The 21,890-nt window shown below is 40.5% G+C and overlaps 2 protein-coding genes across 2 annotated transcripts in view; both read left to right on the top strand.

The window, feature by feature from the left end:
- The window catches only part of ccm2l (CCM2 like scaffold protein), a 30,388-nt gene extending 27,563 nt beyond the window's left edge, over positions 1–2,825 (top strand). The window contains exon 10 of the mRNA XM_036591449.1: positions 2,424–2,825. Within this exon, the coding sequence (XP_036447342.1) occupies positions 2,424–2,704 (281 nt within the window). The 3' untranslated portion in view covers positions 2,705–2,825. The remainder of the gene's footprint in view (positions 1–2,423) is intronic.
- A 7,483-nt stretch (positions 2,826–10,308) lies between these two features.
- Positions 10,309–21,890, top strand: part of cables2b (Cdk5 and Abl enzyme substrate 2b) — a 43,505-nt gene continuing 31,923 nt past the window's right edge. Inside the window, exon 1 of the mRNA XM_036591450.1 lies at positions 10,309–10,826. Coding sequence (XP_036447343.1) covers positions 10,309–10,826 — 518 coding nt within the window. The remainder of the gene's footprint in view (positions 10,827–21,890) is intronic.

Genomic DNA, 21,890 nt, shown 5'->3' with positions numbered 1-21,890 from the left:
ATTATTTTATCAGCTGAAGATTCAGAATGCATTAGATTTAGAAATATTCTGATATGTCCTCATAACACACCTACAATTGACTAGTTTTAGAGCAAGTACAGTACGGTGCTCATTCAGAGACTTTTCACTGTCAGGAAAGAAAGCGGAGAACACATCGTCCAAAGAAAAACGAGCATCTCCAAAATGGTAAGTTTACAAGAGAGGCCAGAAATGTTCTTTACTTTCCGTGTAATGTAAAGTGATTTTATTCCAGACAGTTTTGGAGCATTTTTATTAACCCATTCATCATGAAACTGTCACACAATGTAAAGAGCAGCTGCCGAGCTCAAATGATGTAAAAAAGTAAAAATAAAAAAAAAAAAATGGAGATACATGTTTTTCTTTGGACAGTGTTTTATTTTGATATATTTTCTAGTTTTCTGTTTATTTTTCTTTGCTTTAATTGTTATTCATTGTTAAACAGTATTAATGCTGAAGGGTTTCAGTAGCCACCTCCATTTCTGTTCTCATGGTTTGAACAATTACACCAAATGGCCTTACAACACCCCCTGAGGAGGATGTGCTGGGGCAGAACACAGTAAGGTATTTACGACAGGATTCGAATGTCCCACTCTGTTCTGTATGACTCTATTGGGGGTGGGGGGTCAGTTGCATAGCATAAAAACTGTGTGCCTGAGCTGCTGTTCAGATTGGGGAGAGACTAAGTCAGGTATACTGAGCTCTCTCTTTTTAATAGAAGCATCATTATTTCTGCGAACCCCGGTCTCCTGAATCTCTTCCATGGCAAGATCAAAGATTTTCAACAACAGCGACAATATATTTAACAGAAAATTACACAAAATTACACATTAAAATATTATTTTTTTCACGGTTTGTCTTTATTTGTAATGTCCTGTCTTGTTCCGTACTGTCTTTTCAATTTTAGCCTTGGTTTTCTAGTTTCCCAGTGCCAGGTGTTTTTGTTTACGTCTGCCATGTGCCTTTGTTTTCTTGTGCCATGTGCTTTTGTTGTTGTTTTGGTCAGCGTCTCTTCCCTGGTCCTGCCCCCTTGTCATCTGCTCCACCTCCCTGTAATCTGTAGCCCTCTGATTAGTCCCCTCAGTGTATCTATACGCTTGTGTTTGCTCAGTCTCTTTGTTTTGCACTGTCTATGTTACCCTGTTGCTTGTTGTCACTAATCTTGTTGTAGGTTTTGTGTCTCGTTTGGTTCTGTTTTCCTCAGTTTTGTTTCATTATGGACTTGGCTGTTCTACAAACCTCTGCTACTCAGTTTCCGCAGCTCACGCTTGCATCCAGCCTCATCACCTCCTACATTGCATTATCACAGTTTTCATTCTTTTTGGGAGAATTTCTTTCAGTTTTTCCTCACCATCAAAGTAATCCCAAAAACATTCAGTGATGTTATGTTGAGGTCTGGACTCTGGGGTGGACGGTCTGTTGTTCAGAGAACACCAGCAGCTTGTTTGTCTGAGTTGCACATTTCCTTATTTTCTCAGTCATGGCTTCATGACAGCTGCTGACAGTTTTGGCGGTCTTGCATGGTTGTTAGCAGTGCCATTTTCTCTTCTTATTACCTTTAATGATTTTTATATTTATCCATTTATGTCTTTTAATAAAATTAAACTTTTCTTCAATATTTCCTTTGACTTTCTCCTTTCTACTACAAGTTTATTATCTTCAATTCTACTCAGAATTACTTCTAAAAAATGAAAGACTTTTAATGACTAGAATTTAAATTTAATTAAATGAAGGGTGGTCTTTTGCACAGTACTGTGGTATAGCACAATAAACACTCCTTCACAATCACAACTCCTTTCACATCCAATAGAAACATTTTCAAGTGCAGCTAAAATCACATAAATATATTAAAATGTGTTTATCTTTTGTGAAAATCCTAAACTCTGAAAAAAGTGATGCGTTGAATTGATTACTTCATCATTCTTTCTTACAATATATTACATCAACACAGTCTGTCTTTCATTTTTCTTACTTTCCACAATGATTATGTTGACATAATGTGTTTTATCCTCTAGGAAATGACGTACACACTTCTAGTAGACACTGTTTTCTGTATGAACAGGTGTGGAGCTCATGTACGCAGAAGAGTGGAGTTGTGAGTTGGTGTGTTTGCCTGTTTGTTGACAACCAATCCCTGCTGTCAACATCTAATCTGTATTAATCTCTAACCGCATTGCAGATTGTTCCCTTACTCTCGTTACAGAGAAATGCTTATTTTTGCAGCGCTGTGCTCATTTTCATCACACTGATCCTCTCCGGCTCTAATCCATCCCTAATGACAGCGACACCAGGACGGCCAGCCAAACGCAGCGCCACCCGTCACTGTAACGAAAATATTATTACGCAAGCATTATTATCCAGTCCAGCTCTCTCTTTTCTCTTTCTCTGTCTCTGTCTGTGGGCAGGTATGCGGCCCTTTATCCCTGATCAGGACGTGGGGATCTTCGAGACGTTTCTGGAAGGAATTGGCATCCGCGAGGGGGGGATCCTGACGGACAGCTTCGGCCGGATCAAACGCAGCATGAGCAGCACTTCGGCCACCGCCGTGCGGGGATACGACGGCTGCTCTCTGCCCTGTGGCTCGCACGACTTTAACCAGCGGATCAGTGACATCACACATGATATAGAGGCTCTGGGCTTCGAGGAGGGAGACGGAGACATTGAGGAGGAGGACTACTACCTCTGAGAGAGAGAGAGAGAGAGAGAGAGAGAGAGAGAGAGAGAGAGAGATTAGAAAGAGAGGGTGGGGTGAAACAGACAGAGACATAAGAAAGAGAGAGAGACAAGAGAGACAGGGATAGAGGGAAAAACAGAGACATGAGAAAGAAAGAGGGAAAAACAGACAGAGACATGAGAAAGACAGAGAGGGAAAAACAGACAGAGATGTGAAAAATGGGACAGTGGGAAGAACAGAGACATGAGAAAGAGAGAGAGACAAGAAAGGGGGACATGAGAAAGAGAAAGAGTTGAGACGGGGGACATGAGAAAGAGAGAGAGATGAGACGGGGACATGAGAAAGAGAGAGACAAGAGAGGGGGGACATGAGAAAGAGAGAGAGACGAGAGAGGGGGACATCAGAAAGAGAGAGAGACAAGAGGGGGGACATCAGAAAGAGGGAGAGGGTGATAAAAGAGAGAGACATGAGACAGAGAAAGAGACAAGAAAGTGAGAGCAAGAGAAGGAGGGAGGAAACAGACAGAGAGAGAAGAAGAGAAAGAGATGGAAAAACATGAGAAAGACAGGAGAGGGCGACAAAAGAGTTTCTCATGTCTAGAGAAGAGGAGAGAGGGAGAGAAAAAAGGGAGAGAGCAAGAGAGATAGAGAGACATGAGAGAGAGGGGGAGAGAGAGTGAGAGAAGGACAGAGAGGGGAAACAGAGAGATAGAAGAAAAGACAGAGAGAGACAGAGAGACAGAATCAGAGAAACAGTTTATCCACCTCTCTTTATGTATGAATCCCCGTAGAATGAATCAGAATTAACATCACGCAAACATCATGGCCTTTTAACTCCTTAAACTCTGAGGATGGTTCTGGACGTTCATTCTTCACACCTGTAACTACATAATTCTCATTAGTTCCCTTACAGTAATGTGATAATTCACAGTAGTTACTAAATTTTAAACTGTTATGATTAATAACTGAATAATAAGCAGTTTATAAGGTTAAAGTCAAGGTCAAACAACATGTCCATCCCTCTGTATGCCACATACTTGGCCAGTGTTTACAATCGGTGGGTGGGGCCCTATGTTCATTTGCATCTGCAGATTTGCATGTTATTTGCATGCTGGTTGGTGGATTAGGCCTTGCATGTGGCCAAATTACAAAGGAGATCTGCCTTGAAGAGAGAGAGAGAGAGACTTAGAGAACAGTACAGAGAGCACAGCAACAGTGATGGAATCACACGCAGAACATTTTGAACGCGCGTACGTCACAAGACAGAGAAGCAGGGAGACATAGAGCTCAGTCACACCAAGTATGAATTTTGTGAGACAAAAAAAAAGATGCGATGTTTAATATAATGGAGCCATTACATCTAGTCTGATGCATTTTTTGAAACACTTACAGTTGGCGATCTTTTGCCAGCTGACACATAACCATTTATTAGTAAGCCCCCATCTTGCTAGCTGATACCGTACTGTCTTATTGTGTATTGCTGATAATCAGGTGCTCCTTTAGGGTTCTAATAAGTTAAAATTTAAATTACAGATAACCTTATCAGCGTTCTGGGTCCAGGGTCTGTCTTACAACACAGTGGCTGCGCTCCAAAGCCTAGGCTGCATTTCTCGGCCGCTACGTCATAGCAGGCCATTCTACAGTAAAGGACTCTTAGTATACAGCCTAGAAATGCAGGCTACATTTCAACGTAGGCTGCATTTCTAGGCTGTATACTAAGAGTCCTTCACTTTCACGCATCGTGTGTATCCTTCCAGGCCTTTGGATACCCACAGTTCTCTGCACACAAATGACACGAAGGACAAAAAAAACAGGAAAAAAAAGGTCCCACTTTATATTAAGTGTCTCTAATAACTGTGTACTTACATGTGAACAACATATGCAACAACAATGTAACTACTAATGATTAAGTCAGTGTTACAGATGGATTACAGAAGTATGCCTTATGTAATTACACATGTGTATCAAGTTCAGTTTTGCCTCATGTAATTAAACAAGTGTATCTTAATAGTTGTAACAGCCAATTCTCTCGCATGTAATTACAGAAGGGTAATAACAGAAATGTAATTACATTTGTAATCAGACTGAAACAGCCATTGTTTTCAGAAGCTTTTTTTCCCAGCAGCAAAAGGAAGTATGTAATAACTTGCTTACACTATATCTGCCAGCTTTCCTAAGATGTAGCTGTCATTTATGTTGCTAGGGCTGTAACCAGTTTCAACTTTAAACCAGTAATGTAATGTGACAGTACAGCAGACGTCCACCTATGTGTTGCATTTCCCCCAAAGCAGTGTCTATATTACCACTCCATTATTACACAGTACCTACATAACAACTACACAGTATCTACATAACAACTACACTTATTTTAAAGTGTAACTTTAACACTACACTACAGGAAAGTTCCTGTGTAGTTGTTATATAGGTACAGTGTAATTACAGAGTGGTATTAATCAATGTGATGTGATTAGTTTACCCTGTTTACACACAGTTATGTACATAAATGCAATGTTACATAAAACATGCTTCCTTTTACTGTTGGAAAAGACTTCTGATCTGTAGCGTATCTAAAAGATACACTTGTGTAATTACATGAGGCAAAACTGAAGTTGATACACATGTGTAATTACATAGGCTGTACTTCTGTAATCCATCTGTAACATTGACTAAATCATCAGTAGTTACATTGTTGTTGCATAGGTTATTCATGTGTAACTACACATTTATTAGAGACACTTAATATAAAGTGGGACCAAAAAAACAGTACCATGAAAATGGCGAAAAACAAAGCCGTTGGAGCAGAACTTGTTTTAAAATGTAGGTTGTATCGTATTTTATTTAGAAGTATTTACTAGTTTTAGTATCGCTGTTGTCAGAACAAAACCTCGTATCTCCAAAAACGGTGACTTTACAGCAGAAGGAAAAATATACTTTACTTTTAATGTGAGTCAATGGAACCAGAATTTTTTCCAAGTCATTCTGGGCCGTTTCTTTTGGTCCATTCATCATGAAATTTACACACAATGTAAAGAGCAACAGATACTTTCAAATTATGTCAAAAACTGAAAAACGACAAAAATGGAGATACGAGGTTTTCTTCTGACAGGTTTTCTTCCGACAGCAGCGATGTCGTTTAACGTACTACATAAGAACATCTCCTCCATTTCGTGAAGAATTGAAAAAGCAACAAACACAATGCAACAGGCTCCATTTTCTCTCACCAGTTCCCTCAGGTGTTTCGTGCCACTCTGGTGACGTAGCCTCGTTAGTACTGTTACATCTGTGTGACCAATAGACTACTTAGGAGGAGCCTTCATAGGACAGTCCTACCGAGGACCCACACTACCTCAGCTGCAGCCTTGGCTTTGGAACGCAGCTAGTTATTGTTATGTACCCAGCTAGTTTTAAACTTAGTTGGATCTAACCCTGGTGGCAGTGGTGATGGCGCTGCTTTTTACCTTTATAAATCATTGACTTTCTACAAATTTAGGTAGTACAAAGTAGTAAAGTACTAAGTGAAACATGAGGAGTCTTTAAGTTATTATTATGTAAAATAAATTAACTGCGTCAGGGTTTGTTAGGTTTTCGTGAAGCTGAAAATTAGTCAGAAAGGCTGTCTAAGTTGAACGAGACTTCAGATTGACTATTTCACCAACTAATCTACCAATACACCTTTAAGCTTTTCTCGTTTTCTTTGCTGGTTTTCAGCTCTGGATGCTTTCGTTCTTTTGGAAGACACGATTAAACAGTTGCTTTTTCCCCTCACTCAAGCATCTTAAACAACATAATACTACAATAATAACCCCAAGTTGTTAGGGCGCCCCTAGCAGCCATTGAGCCCTACATAGAAGTTTATGTTTGAGCCAGTACTGACCATTATTTATGCAGATTCCACCATTCTAAAGACACAAATAAAGGCTGCTTGAGTGCTAAAAGCTCCCCCTTGTGGAGAACCGTCAGCCTGCCAAAGTTAAATGAGTGTGAGTTGAAAGCCAGGCCTATGAGGTGCCATGCATATAAAGTAAAATGCCAAATGTATTTATACGCACAGTGTTATAGATGTTTATATATTAGAATTTTTTTGTTCGCAAAAATCAAACTTGGTGTGAGTAAGCCTTTAGACAGGGGTGTCCAGTCTTGTCTGCAAAAGGGCCGGGGTGGCTTCAGGTTTTCATTGCACAAAGCAGAAGCTTTGCTCAGTTGTTAAAAGACTGAGGCTGACTCATTAAACGAGTGAAATCACTTGTTTGGAATGAACACCCACACCCACACCGGCCCTTTGTGGATAAGATTGGACACCCCTGCCTTTGGAGAATACAGTAAAAAACTGAATTTGCTTGATGTAAATGTGTACGGCATTTCCACATGAATAAAATATATTACATCAGCACTGTTATTACCAAAACTGAATGAACTGAAAGACAACATTGTGTTGACATATTTTGTTAATGTGGAAATTATGTACATATCAATCAACTATATTCAGTGCATTACTTTCAACAGGAAGCACTGTGGAAGTGATAGAGTAACAAAATGTTTCTGATGCACATATGTTCAAAACAGAGAGCGAGAGAGAGAGAGAGAGAGAGGCTGTTTTTGCTTAGTCCACACTAATCTCTTAGAGCCTGGGGCCGGCTGACTGTGCCTGCTGTGCAGCGCTGCAGTCCACAAGGGAAAAAAGGATGAAAAGCCCAGCACTGCTGACATTCTGGTGCCACCATAACCTTGCTGCAGTCCACTGGCAGCCTCCGGTCCATGTCAGGGCTGATGAGTACTGAGCACAAGGACCCTGAGGGTTATCAAAGGGGACCTACATATGCGAGGCTAATCACGACTTATGTAATCAGCCTGTCAGGTTTTTTCGAGCGGGAGGGGGAGCATTATTATTGTACCTCCTCTCACCCTGGACATAAAGTCAAATCCCAAACAGAGGCAGTTTTATGATTATGACCCTGACTGCATATGTGATATTTAAATCTCGGTAAAATACACTGAGAATTTTGAAGGCCACGTGTGGTGGCAACTCCTTTTTGGAGAGGAAAGATGTGACACTAGAGCTAATATGCAACTGGAAAATATTGTAAATCGATTTTATGAGATTGTCAATTGTGGATGGCCTGTTCTGGTGAAACATACCAATAAATGTTACTGTTTCAGTGGGTGTGAATTGATGCAACTATATGGCGAGAAACCAAATTTATGCCATAAAGACATCTGGGCTTATTGTCTCTTTACTTCTCTGAATAGAACAGCTGAAGGCAGGTTTAGTCCCTGCTGGCAGCCGTGAACTGACCACACTGCTATTTTGAGCCATTACTATTATGGAAAAGCTACAAGTTTGAAAGGTTGCTCTTTGTTTTAGTTACAGCCACAAAAATAGAACAATCATTGAGGTGCATTTATACAGAGATAAATATATATCATCAAAGATCTAGTCTCACCAAGTCCCAGCCATTGTGAATTATGTGATAACAGTAGGATTTGGTACAGTTTCACTGTGGAATTCAGGAGAGCTGGATACTGATTGTATAAAAACACAGGTTGATGACAATGATGATTTTATTACAGGTCTTTCTGTCTTCTACTGCAAATCCTTCTTAAGTCCACAACCATATGGCATCCTGTACTGAGTTTGTGTTTAAAAATCCCCTCCTTCTAATACTACGTTAGAAGATTGCCAGTCATTCGGGTCATTGCATTATCTAGTAATAGCAAGTCAAGGTCCAAACTACACAAATACAAATGTCTTGACTTATGATTACTATAGGTACTACACTATGTGGCCAAAAGTATGCAGACACCCCTGCTAATTATTGATGTTTCTGCCACACCCAGTGCTAATAACCTCCATAGATTAACATTGGCAGCAGAATGGGTCTTACTGAATAGGTCAGTGACCTTAAACATGGTACGTTCTACAAGTCAATTAGTGAAATTTCTGCCCTGCTAGATCTGCCCCAGTCAACAGTAAGTGCTATATTTATGAAATAGAAGCAACAACACCTCAGCTACAAAGCAGTAGGCCATGCAAACTCACAGAACAGGGCCATCGAGTGCTAAGCACAAAGCATTTAAAAATGGCTTATCCTCTGTTGCATCACTTGTTACTTAGTCCCAAACTGCCTTTGGAAGCAGCATCAGCACCAGAACTGTGCATTGGCAGCTTCCTATGGCCGAGCAGCTGTACAGAAGCCTAAGATCACTGTGTTCAATGCCAAGCACTGTCTGTAGTGGTGTAAAACATGCCATCACTGGACTCTGGGGCAGTGAAAACATGTTCTCTGGAGTGATAAAACATGATGCACTGATGATCTGACAGTTTAATGGACGAATCTGGGTTTGGCAGATACCAGGAGGACGCGACCCACTGGAATGCATAGAGCCAACAGTAAAGTTTGGTGGAGGAGGGATAATTGTCCGGGGCTGTTTTTCAGGGTTTGGGCTTGACCCCTTAGTTCCAGTGAAGGGTGATGTTAATGCTACAGCATACAAAGACATTTTAGACAATTATATGCCTCCAACTTTGCGGCAACCATTTAGGGAAGACCTTCCTGTTCCAGCATGACTGAGCCCTTGTGCACAAAGCGAGCTCCATGAAGACAAGTGGGACGAGTTTGGTGTGGAGGAACTCCAGTGGTGTGTACAGAGCCCTGACCTCAAGCCAGGTCTTCTCATCCAAAATCACTGCCTGATCTCACAAATACTCTGTTGACTGAATGCTGCCAGACACACTCCAAAATCTTGTGGAAGGACTTTTTCCGTACTAATGCTCATGGTTTTGGAATGGGATGTTCAACAAGTTCGTATAGGTGTGATGGTCAGTTGTCCACATATTTTTGGCCACATTGTATATGTCAATTTTCTAATACCATGTTAACTTTTGGAGAGCAACCACACATGGTCTAGTATATCTTAAGATTAAGGCTATGCCAAGTGTGATCTACATGCATGAAATTTTAAAAGTGTTCTCAAAAATATCAATTATAGCTTAGTGATTTCTAAGCAAATGTGCTCTGACATTACAATGCTCTGCTTCAGACTGAAGGAAGAAATAAATGCACAGTAGCATTCATTTAATTACCAAACCTCCATTTAGCAGCTAAATATGCTCAATAACATTTAAAAAACATAACTGTTAACATTTTGTTAAGCACTGTTCTGCTCATTCTCTCCAGATAGAATAATGCTGTGAAAATTATATTAATAAGAACAGAAGTAACAGAAAATACAGAACAGTGTATTTATGAAGGACATAAAATCAAGCATTATAGCTTGTTGTATTAGGATGCTACACTAATGTATTGCACATACAGACCTTACTCTGTGCTCCTGGTCTGTCCAGTCAAGCCTTTTTATAACGTTTAATCAACAAACATAGAAATCTTGCTGCACAAACGGCGCCAAAGTAACTGCCACTGCACCTCAGAGATCCCCTGGAAAGCCTCTGATGTTGTTTTTGTGACGCCTCACTGTTTCCTGACCAATCAGCTCCGCGCATTCCCCGCCTATTTACCCTAATCAGAAACCGAGCGCCAATCAGACCGCAGTGGGTGTGTCCAGGTCGCTGGCGCTGGAGTAGAAGGCGCTGAGTGTAAGTCTTGCATCCCTCAGTTGAGAATGGCGGCTGCTGCGTGCAGTACGCAGAGCACGCTGAGCGGCTGCCCGGGCAAACTTCACAGAGAGCCCGCGAAAAAGAGCCGAGACTCCCGGAGGAGAAGAGCAGCGCTGCTGTTTCTCACCAACATCTCCCTCGACGGTCGGCCGGTGCTGCAGCTGAACGACGCGGCCCTCAGCGGACCCGAGCTCGAGGCCAGCGACCTGGGCTCCGCCGCGGGTGAACTCTCTCCGACGGCGAGCAGCTGCGGTACCTTCCCCAGCCTCTCTCCCTCGGGAAGCTGCGGCGGCCTCAGCCCCTCCAGCGCGCTCGGGCTCCTCACCGTGCCGCCCATCCTCGTGCTGCCGTCTGACTCGGACTACGAACATGAGGTGTTTTCCGAGCGGGAAAGCGGCTCTTTCTCGTCGCAGGGGAACCTCCTGTCCCCGTCCAGCCTCCAGCCCACTCCGCTCGGACCGCGCAAGTCCCCCACACTGCTCTCCGTGCAGAGCTGCGGCTCCTCTCTGGACTCCAGACCGAGGTGGGTAACAAACGCAGACTGCGCCTCAGTGTTTGGGGGCGAGTTGGAGATGTTCGGGCTTGAGGTTAAGCGCAGTTCGCTACGTGTCAACGGTTCCCATTCAAAAGTAATTTTGTGGCAGAAGAAGCGCGTCAGCCGGAGATGTTTGGCAGTCAGGGTCTGTTTTCTGTACCGAGTTAATCTTTTTAACTAAAAACTCATGTTGTAAAATGAGACTTTGCTCTGTTTTGCGCTCACTTCCTTATTCCGTATGGATGAATCTGTCTTTTGTTTATAGTCAGAGGCGGGTAGTGGCTTGTTAACTTCTCCTCAGCTCCATGTAACGTTATTTCAGCAGCTTCACTTTCTGAAGGGGTTGTACTTTTGAGGGTCTTCTCATAATTCATTTACCTAAACTCAGGTTCATTTGTGAGGAAATAAGTACTTTTCACTCAAGTTCTCGTTTAGTTCCCCCTTTTTTGGGTTTAATTTTATTCTGCTGTGCTGGTTCATCATCTGGACTGTTTTGCTGATGCACACAGATCTCACTGTCCAGCTTTAGCATTTCATTTTGGATCAAACAGGATCCAAAAAAAAGAAAAGAATATAGACTACCTGGACAAACTTCAGTCTCTGGGTTGGTAGACAAGGTGCTGGGTGCACAGATAGAAATAAAGGTTCTGTGCAGGTTCATTTTTGGTTCATCAAGGTACAAACAGTGTAAATGTTCCCTCAAAGGCACAACAGTGGTTTTAAGGTCTGATTGTGAACCTTAAGTATGTTTTTCCAGGTGAAAAGTTCGTATTTGTACCTTTTTCATAACCGAATGATTTAAAAGAGAACAATAAAATAAAAAGCCTGGAGGCGAGACGGGGTGTGTGGAGTCAATACAACTTCGGTACAATATCATTTCAGTGGATTATGGTACAGTTATGTTCCCTGACTAAAGGTACTGAGATGTACCCTTGAGGGGACCACCCCAGTGACGAGAGGGGAACTGCCCCAGTGACAGTTTACTACCTTTATTTCTGAGAGTGTGTCCTCAGAAGTGCCACTGCAGTTCTACGGAACTTGAGTTGTTGGCCTAATACTGTTTCACTCCAACCCAAAGTGTTGTAATACTTCTATTTGAATAGTTCATCCACTGAAGAAACAGTACTTTTTTTCTTGAATGTACTTTTAGGCGACGTTTATCCACGTCTGCACCATGAAACAAATTCAGCTTGAACATGGTGGTTGGCGAGGCAGCAGCTCACGCTGAATCACACTGGAGGGTGTGACACACAGGCTGCAGTGTTTTACATCTGATTTATACTGCTTTATGTTATGTTTTTGATGCCTTTTAGTTGTAAAATACCAAACACAGCTTGAAACAGTTGATTTGGTGCAGTTTCTGCTCGGTTGCATGTGAATCGGCATGTTTGTGTGGTTTTCTTTAGGCTGCTCAAAGCCTCTTTTCAGTAAGGACGCCTTGTTTGCACAAACAGCTGCCAGTAGACTTGCTTGCAGATGATTGAGACCTTAAACCGCATCTGATTATGACTGAAGAGTCATATTAAAATCGTCAGCAGAAGCAAAAGCTCAGTCTCAGTCTGCTCCCACATATTCCTCTGTTTAACTCTTGTGTGGTGTTGATGTGTGTGTTACTCAGTGGTCTGCTGGACCCACTGCATTATTGTTTTTGAAAATCAATACAACCATAACAATTTATGTAAAAATACCAGATGTTTACAATATCACAAGTGTCCAGCGTAGGGTTCTCTTTTAGCAGCTGTAGCCAGTCAGCAGCCTGTCGATGTTATCCACTCTCACACATACACACAAATATTCAAACACACACACACACACACACACTAACAGCAGGTCATGTAGGAGGAGAACAGAGTGAAGGACACAGCACCTCCACACTTTTACTCCCCGCAAGTTCACCCAACACCACGTGTAATATAGATGTGTGGGGGGGTGAACAGAGTGAAGTCACTGAAAATGTGTTATTTTATATGTTCTTCACAGAAAATGAGCGAAGACCAAGAAATCTGAGGTTGAAATCATTATAAATTGCATATTTTTTTCTTTTGGCAAACATTTAAAATGGGTCCCACAGACCCCAACACCACACAAGGGTTAAATGTCCTGCAAAGAGCACAAAAAAGCTCCCTCTGTCCCTGATCCTCTCAGGAACTCAGACGACGTCATCATGACACGGGTTGCGTTTGCCCAAACTTGGCCATTCTTTGGGCGAAACATGGTAAACTTCACATTAAATCACATTATCTGACAGAAGGAACTGAGAGAGCCATACTTATGGTAATGTTTATCCTGTATGGCTGAGGCTGATGAGGGCCTGATGTCTGCTTTTTGTTGAGCAGCGGGTGGTCTTTTTCCTTCTCTTCCCCTTTCCTTCTATAGCATGGGTGTGGTCATTATTGGCGTTGACACCCGCACGCACGCACATCTGCTTCGCTTCATCACAAAACTAGGAAGTGGACGATAAGTCAGCAGTGTGTGAATAGTTGACGTTTGGCATTTTCTACATACAGGCTTGCACACACCCTCACACCAAATGCCTGGAGAGATCAAAGCACACAAAACACACAGTCACATCTGCAGGCCTGAACATATTACCCCTCGAACGTTAGTGGAAGTCGCTAGCATAGGGAAACAGCTTCAGATGTGAGGTTGTGCACGTAATACTAGTGATTGATTTGGGACTGAATACCATTAGTTCTTTCACTTACAGTGGCAGTAGCTGTGGATGGTGCTAGAGCTGTCACGATTAGGCACTTAAACTTGATTACTTGATTTATAAAATAAAAAAATGTATGATCTTGGTGTACGTTCACATTTTTGCCACAGAAGGGCTTTCTATTTTGTCCTCTTCCAATGAAGTATTTAACAAAAAACTTCTGATTACTTGATTAATTATCAAAAATATTGGTAAATAATGCAGTTACTAATATAATCTGTAGTGATAGCTAGGCCAATGCCTGGTGATGGTGTGTGGAGGGGAAGTCTGGGGGGTGGGCAATGTGTGGTGTTACAGCCAGCAGATATCATGTTTGTACAAAAGATTTCTATGTACCTTGTACATTTTGGGACTTCAGACCACAGCATCAGGTTTCACAAATCAGACAAAACACTGTCTCAACTCTCATACATTAGCTGATTTTGACGGCAGCTGAAATGACCTTAGATAAAAAGGCCTCGTGTTGAGCGTCCACAGACACTACAGCCTCATGCAGTAAAGTCAGTGTGACTGTTCGATTATTTCTAACTAGATTAATTACAGTTTCATGATAAAATTAAAAATAGCAATATACTACAACCACAGCTTTTGCTGAACTGCACCATTATGCTATTCTTTTATTTGACTGTTCTTTTCTTTAATCTTTAACTTGCACACTATCGCTGTGGTTCCTCCCACATACACTTCTCAGAATCACAGTAAGAATGTAGAAATAAAAAAAAAAAAGAAAAGAAAGGTAACAGTGTTTCCTCTAGCATGTTTTTCAGCAGTGGTGGCAGGCAAGAGCCCCAGGACCCCCTTCGCCCCCAACCACAATAAAATGCTGAAGCAGCTACAAAAGATGTATAGCAGAAACACTGGGTAAAGCAATGACAACCACTGCTGGTATAGGCTCTCCCTAGGTATGTAGCAATGTTTCAGCTTCTGCTAATCTGTATTAAAGTACATCCCCTTTCTTTCTCCTTCCGCCACATCAACAGCATCAATAGTGAACAAAGGACCTTGGTGATTGATTGGCCTAGGAAACCAAGAGTTCTCTTGGCTACAGTTCCAAAAATTGGGCTGACCTGGTTAATGCTGCTCGCTCTATGTTCTATTAATCAGTAATAAAGTTAAAGGCAGTATACATTCCCAACATCTTCAGTGTTTCACCACTACTTCAGATGTTTACTCTTACGCAAATGAGCATCACTTCCTCAGAGCTGAAGAACATGTGATGTGTAAGACTGATAACTTGTGACCTTTTCTATGTCGGTGTTTCAGAGAGAATGAGAAGTGTTTGCTAAATAGGCAGTTCTGGACATGCTACAGGACTTAGTCATGGCCTTGTATCAGTCAAGTCCATAGTACAACCTGAGTTTGTACCTGAGACTCAAAGTGTGCTTGGTCAAAGTGGAGGACTGCAGTGTTGGACCTTAGCTGTTCTGGTCTAACTGTTCTGGCTATGCATAGTTCACCTCTTCTCCTACTCACGTCACACTTTCTTCCAGTCGGGTGCTTTAAATAGGCTGGTGTTTACAACAGTGTGAATTAGAGCAAATTGCCACCCTTAATGACCGATTAAGACAATGCAGTAAGCGGCTAGAGCAAAGGTCAGATGGAAGAGTGGCATGACGTGCAATTAAAGATTTGTACGCCAATGGTTGCCTTCTATTTAAAGGGTCTTTGAATGTGTGTTTGTGATGCATTGGTGTAGGGCTGAAAGATTAATCCTTTTTATATTGAAATTGCATTTTCAAATCGCAAGAGCTGCAATTTTTTTAATTAAAGCCTACACTCTTAAAAAAAAAGACCATCAGGTTCTTAAAAAAGATGGTTATTTAGAAAAGGCAGTGTTTCTATATAGAACCATAAACACTAAACGAACCATTTTCATGCTTAAGTGGTTCTTTGCAATGGTGAAATAGTTCCTCAGAATCAACCAATCAATCAATCAATCAACCTATATTTAAACTCGGAATACATTGAGGGAGACCCTCATTTACAATGTAGCTGAGTAATACAGGAATCCGGGACTGAGAAGTTGTACAGTAAAAAAATTAGCAAATGCTATAATTTAATAATAAAAATCGTAAAAGTAAAATTTAATAATAAGAAGGTACCAGTAAACTGTTAAATCAATAAACTATTAAAATTACAATATAACAACTTATCAAGTAACAGAGCAGATAGGGATAAAATAAATAAAAAAACATAATGAAATAAAAGAAATAGATGTAAGACAATAAACTGACAATAATAAAATAAATAAAAAGAATGCTAATAAAAGAAATAAAATGAATAAGAAGAATGATAAAAAATAGAGATAAAAATAGAGATAAAAGTAAAAACATTAGCTAAGATATAGCTAAAAGATGCCAAAAGTCATATTAAAAATGAAGTATAATCAAATAAATGATGGAGAATGTGTTGTATACAGTTCTATGTAGCACCAAAAAGGGTTCTGCTATTGTTAGGATGTCAAGCTTGTAACAATAGAAGAACTTTTTGGTGCTATATAGAACCCTTTTCAGAACATGTTACACAGAACCATATACAACACATTCTCCACAAATCTAATGAACCATTTTACCATGCAAAGAACTTTTAAGCATGCACATGGGTTGTGGAGTGTTTAGTTCTATACAGAACCATTGTCTTTACTAAAGAACCCTTGAAGAACCATCATCACCAGTTTTTAGAGGGGAAATTGAGCCTAATAAGAGTGCAAATCAATTTATAAAATATTGCAATTTAAATTGCAGTCACAATATTATTCGGTATCATCGCAATTAGATATTTTCTCAGTAATCGTTCAGCCCTACATTGGAGGTATAATTAGGTATTTATTTCTCACTTGTGGCTTAGAAATTTTGTCAGAAGTGTGGATTCTAAATGTTCCGTTGATATAACATTTGTGATTATAAGCAGAAGTTATTTGAAAAAAGTATGTTTTTCTTTAGGGTGCATTCTTATTTTGCATAAAAAAAAACATTTATTTTACCAGATTTTTGTATTTTTGTTTTAATCTAAACCAATGGAAATGATAGGGAACCACAGACTCTAACCTTTTCATACAGAAGGTAAAAGTAATTCATTGCATAACTCACTACGTAATTACACATCTTTGCGTTATTACATGTTAATACTATTGAATACTATATAGCAAAATGACTGGAGTATCTCACAACATGGGAAACTGAATCAAACCAACTTTAAATGTGTGCGTCTGTATAATACACGTACATAATTGAAATTACTTTTGGCTATTATGGCTAAAAAAATGCATTTCCCTCTTTGGAGATCAAACATGTGGCCACTTTTGCCATTTGAGTTCAAGTGTAGTACTAGAACCATTGCAGTTGAGTTTCAAGTCCATGTGCAGCACTATTAGCTCAGGAGAATATAATGTACAAAGATAAATGCCTGCATCTGTATTTTTAGCCCTGCTGTTGCACACTTCAGCCAAGAGACAGTGCCACAAAAATAACCAAACCCTCAGAAAACACTTGTGCCTTTTTAATGGTGCATCACCCACCGCTTGTCCTCCAGTAAAGCCCCAGATATTATGTGTCAAGTGTTTTAACCCTTAGAGGTCTACATGTATTATTGTTACTCGCTTGTACTGTTTTTCTGTGCAGTTGTATACTTGATTAATTAAATAGGTAAACAATGAATTGCATACATCTGTGGCCAGGAGTCCAAGGGAGCACAGTTGGCCTTGCTCTCTCTGGGTGGGTAGGATGGCCCTCCCTCCGCCCCCGTCATCCCTCAGCATGATTGTGAACTGGCAGTTAGCGTTCTCCTCCGTGTGTGATGAGCCGCCTAGTGACGTTGGGTTAATGTCATTGGTTTTAGTCATCGGTAGACAACAGTATCGGTTTAGATATCGGTAATGATTTGAAAGGATGTTTTGGCTGGCTTCACATGACTCAGAGTGGGCATGTAGTAGCCATCACCCTCCTAGCGATGGTAGTATCGTGTAATTAGGGGAGACCTAGGGAGTGGGTAGAATTGTACATCTCTGAATTTAGGAGAATCTGCACGTCTGGCTTTTTTACATTTGTTCCAATGCAACAAAATGTCAAACACGGCTGTTTTTATGAGGACTGCTTTTTAGACATGTCCCATTACCCCATTTTTTATGAAATTCGGAGTATAAGCTGTTTCAATCTTTCTTCTTTAAAATGAGCTCTTTGAAATTCAAGCTGTTCACTTAATATGAGCGTCTAAAAGTAGGATATCATGCACAAACTACTCCAACACTCTTCACAGGAAGCTTCACAGGAAGAAACACACAACTACCAACATTAGGGCTGAGTATTATTCAAAATGTTTCTATACTAAAATCAGTACTGATAACTTGACTGCGATAATGATTACTGAACGATACCTTTGTTTGTATTACAAACCCAAAGTGGGAGTGACTTCAAGCAGAAATAAGTGTAAAGTGTTGGAAGTGGACATATTTCAAGCACTGACATATACATAATAACATGCTTACAGATTAAGGGTGTCACAATACACATTCAGTTTTTCTATACTGGGGTCTCAAGACAGTATGTATTGTGAATCGAACATGGTTAGATTTCATGCTGTAAAATTCGTGATACCATCAGTGTGGTAAAAAAAACCTCTGTGCAGCTCTCAAAACTGGAAAAAAACTAATTTGGTTAGCCTACCTTGAATGGTTGATTAGCCAAGCTGTTTAAAATGGTGAAGTTTCTCAGTTGATTACAGTAATAATGAGCGAAGAGTGGTAGACTGAACAAACACCTCAAATGCGCTAACTCATTCGTGGAGACATCACCCAAATGTGTCAGTTACCGCAACAAGGGGAAAATGCAAAGCTAAAATTAGCCAGCTTTATATTCAGGTTTTCTGTTGCACCTTAAATAGAACAGCTAATTGTAATAAGAAGCTGGAAGTAATAATAAGAATAAGAAGTAGGAAGCCATCTTTGGTCTTGTGGAGAAGACATGAGTCTCAGCAGCTACTTCTCCCTTCAGGATTCAAGCAGCTGAAAAGCCAAAACAAATAACTTGCTAGGGGTGTTAACAGGTACCAATTAGCAAATTTATGCAGTTGTTAAGTCCAGTTCTATTTGGTTATGGAGTCCACCTCTATTCAGTTTTAGATTCCACAGTTTGCTGGAAATGATTGAGCAACGTTAGAAAATCCCCTCTTACCCATTTCAGCAAGAACGAAAGATCCCAACAAGATCTGATTGTAAATGAACTTGTATATTGAGATGTAGCTTCGTAGTTTAATAGTTTACATTTTTTTTATTTTATTTAATATTTTATATGAATATTCCACTTTGGTTTATATTCTTAGAGAAAACTACTTGTGCCAGTTGTCTCTTCAAGAATCACTGTTATCTTTTAGAGACAACAGTGGAAATTACGAATAAAATCTTTTGGAAATGACCAAAAAATAAATAAATACAAAAATAAGCATTGAAGTTAACATTTCTTTTCTAGTTCTGTATCAAAAATGTTTCATGTTATGATGCAAATATTACAATATCTGTTGTATCGTAAAATTTATCGGATCGTAAAATCTTTACACACCTGTTACAGATTATAACGTAACAGCCAATCACCTAGATTGTCTAGATTTTTGAACAAGCATACTTATTGGCTCATGGATGTTGATACCTGAACTGAATACCTGGTACTAAGTCACATTGAGCTTTTTGATAGTATTGAAGTAATTTGGTAGGTACCACAAAAGTATTGAGTTTTCATACTCAGCCCTAAACAACAAGACATTATACAATGTGTGTGTTATTTCAGGCAGCATGTTACAGGATAGAATTAGATTAATTGTTTTTCCCTCTGATCCAAAATACAGCATTTTCTGTTGATTATCTGCCTGATACTGATGCCTAATATCAGATCAGTGGCAGCTCTACTGCTTTTACAATGACTACACATCCATAACTGTTCATCAAATTGAGATCATAATAAAATCTCACATTCCTAATATCTTATACGTGCAGGCACAGATGTGGCGTAGATTGAACGTTTAGAATTTGCACTTTTGGCAGACATTTCTTCTCTTTTCAAAAAATTCTGTAAGAGATGCATTAATATAAAATTACAGTGCTTTTTTAGCACTGACAGTAACCGCAACTTCTAAGAATTCTTCTCTTCCACACTGTTATTTTGACCTTGTGACACTGGTAGTCCAGTCTAAATGCCTGTCAGAATCCCTCAGTGAGGTGCTTGTGTGCTCCAGGGCACTTCAACCATGGAATCAGGCCATATGTCCCTTGGGCCGGCAGGCCAAGCGCTCTAATACCGTTCGTGGTCCAGCCGGGGGCGGATTACTACGGGGTATTTAGCCCAAAGCCCAGTGACGTGCCTAAGGCCTGCCTATGTCCAGCCTCATCTGCTGGCCGGGAGCCGTCACTCACTCAATGTCCTGAGGCACAGAGATCCACTGGACTAGAGATTATAAAAAGAGAGAGAGAGAGAGATTCTGTCCATGCTGGGATAGTGCATTAATCCTTCCTCTAGCTCAGCCCTGTGTTCATCTCTAACAGTCTGGTTAGAATTGCTCTATTGGAAACACATTCTTTTTATAGAGAGATCTATTCTGAGATTCAAGCACTGGACATGTCTGTGGTTTTCTTTATCTTTTGAGAAAACCATGACGTGCACTTCAGAAAATGGAAGACAAACTGACTGTCTGATCTTACGGTCCAAAAATAGTTTCTCCAGCTTTTGAATATAACTCAGTGTTTGTGGTTACAAACTGCATTGAGAGAGAAAAATAGAAAAGCCAAATGTTCACATTCATTTGATTATTTTAACCGTAATGATTTGACATTTCAAATGACATTGACATTTACAGTCATTGATTCCAGTGCATTTTCTTTTTCTTTTTCTTTTTTGTCTCATTTGCTCATTGTGAAAGTAAAAGGACTGAGGAATTTAAAGAAAGACCAGGACTGGGGTATTAAGGAGGCAACAGGACTAAGCAAGACAGATAAACAGAGAAGGAATTATCTAAATAGCATTTAAGAATAAGAGGAAAACAAAGTTTGTCTTAGGTTTGACACGTTTCTGACGAGAAAACCTTTCAGAATGCATTTGGGTCTCCCCCTCCCTCTGTCCAGACATGTGCTCTCTGCCTGTCTGGTTTGGATAGTGGTAATTTAAATTCCTGCACAAGGCATCAGGTCGCCGGTGGCTCGAAAAGCAGAGCAGATAAAGGGCCTGTCTGGAGGGGGATTGCGTGGAGGGTTTGTTTGTGCTAGACCTGCAAAGCACGGTTGTGTAACACTTTCTCATATGGAACAGAAGGTGGTCTCGCCCTGGTTCCCCAGCCAAAGCATCTAGCTAAAATCTGTAAATCTCTCATAGAGAAGCAGAGACAGGCAGGGTAACATGTTGTGCAACTCCTGTTACAGCGAGACGGGCAACAGCACGGGAGATGACACAATGATTAAACACAGAACAGAATTTTGTGTGGGCTTTGAAAAGGCCATTTCTAAGAACAGTCATCTACTCTTTAACCTTTTGCAACCTTCAATGCAGCCCACAGCAGTCTGCACATGTAGGCCTACTGTTACATAAGAGTGGAGACAAATTATAATAGGAACAGAAAATTGCCAGATTTAGGTGCTTGGTTTGGGGTTTGACCTCCTAATGTGGACTGATGTGGTATCATTCATCATATGTTCCCAGCCATGACTGAAAATTATCACCGGTAAAAATCTGTTAAGGATCTAAAAGTACGGCATTGCTATAGAAATAAAGGTGAGCAGTTGGTGACTGCTAATGTTGTAGTCTATGTAAAGAAGGGGTGAGGAGCTCTTGTCCTGAAGAGCTGGGATCAGCACACTTTTTGGATTTTTCTGCTCAGAAACAGCTGCTTAAGCACTTCAGTTAATTGCCAGGTTTAACTGGGGCAGGGAAATTACCAAACTGTGCTGGGCTCTGGCCCTCTGTTTCTCACCCTGCTGTAAAGAGTGGTATAATAACATAAGACCATTAAAAGATTAGAGTAGTGGTGGGTGATGTATCAGTGCATCTGGTATACTGAGTTTATCTTTAAGTGTTTTGTACCACAAATAAGCGCAGATAACATAAAAACAGTGCCAAAAAAGGTTGTTCTATTCAGCTAAATTGCTGAGTCAGGGATGTTTTAGTCACGTTTCAGTAAAAACGAAAAACACAGCAGTCCCTCATCTCCCAGTGTGTAGTCCATTACAGTCTGAGGTAAAGCTAGTCCAGTTTGTTATCGAGGGAGCGAACTTTAGAAGATGCCTCCATCGGTCAGCAGCATCAGATGATGTAAAACATTTAGTACCATTTTTGCCAGACCCAGAGAAACCACCGCAGGAACTA

The sequence above is a fragment of the Colossoma macropomum genome, unplaced genomic scaffold, assembly GCF_904425465.1.
Source record: "Colossoma macropomum unplaced genomic scaffold, Colossoma_macropomum, whole genome shotgun sequence".
Taxonomy (NCBI): Eukaryota; Metazoa; Chordata; class Actinopteri; order Characiformes; family Serrasalmidae; genus Colossoma; species Colossoma macropomum.
This window is presented reverse-complemented; position numbering and strand designations above follow the sequence as displayed.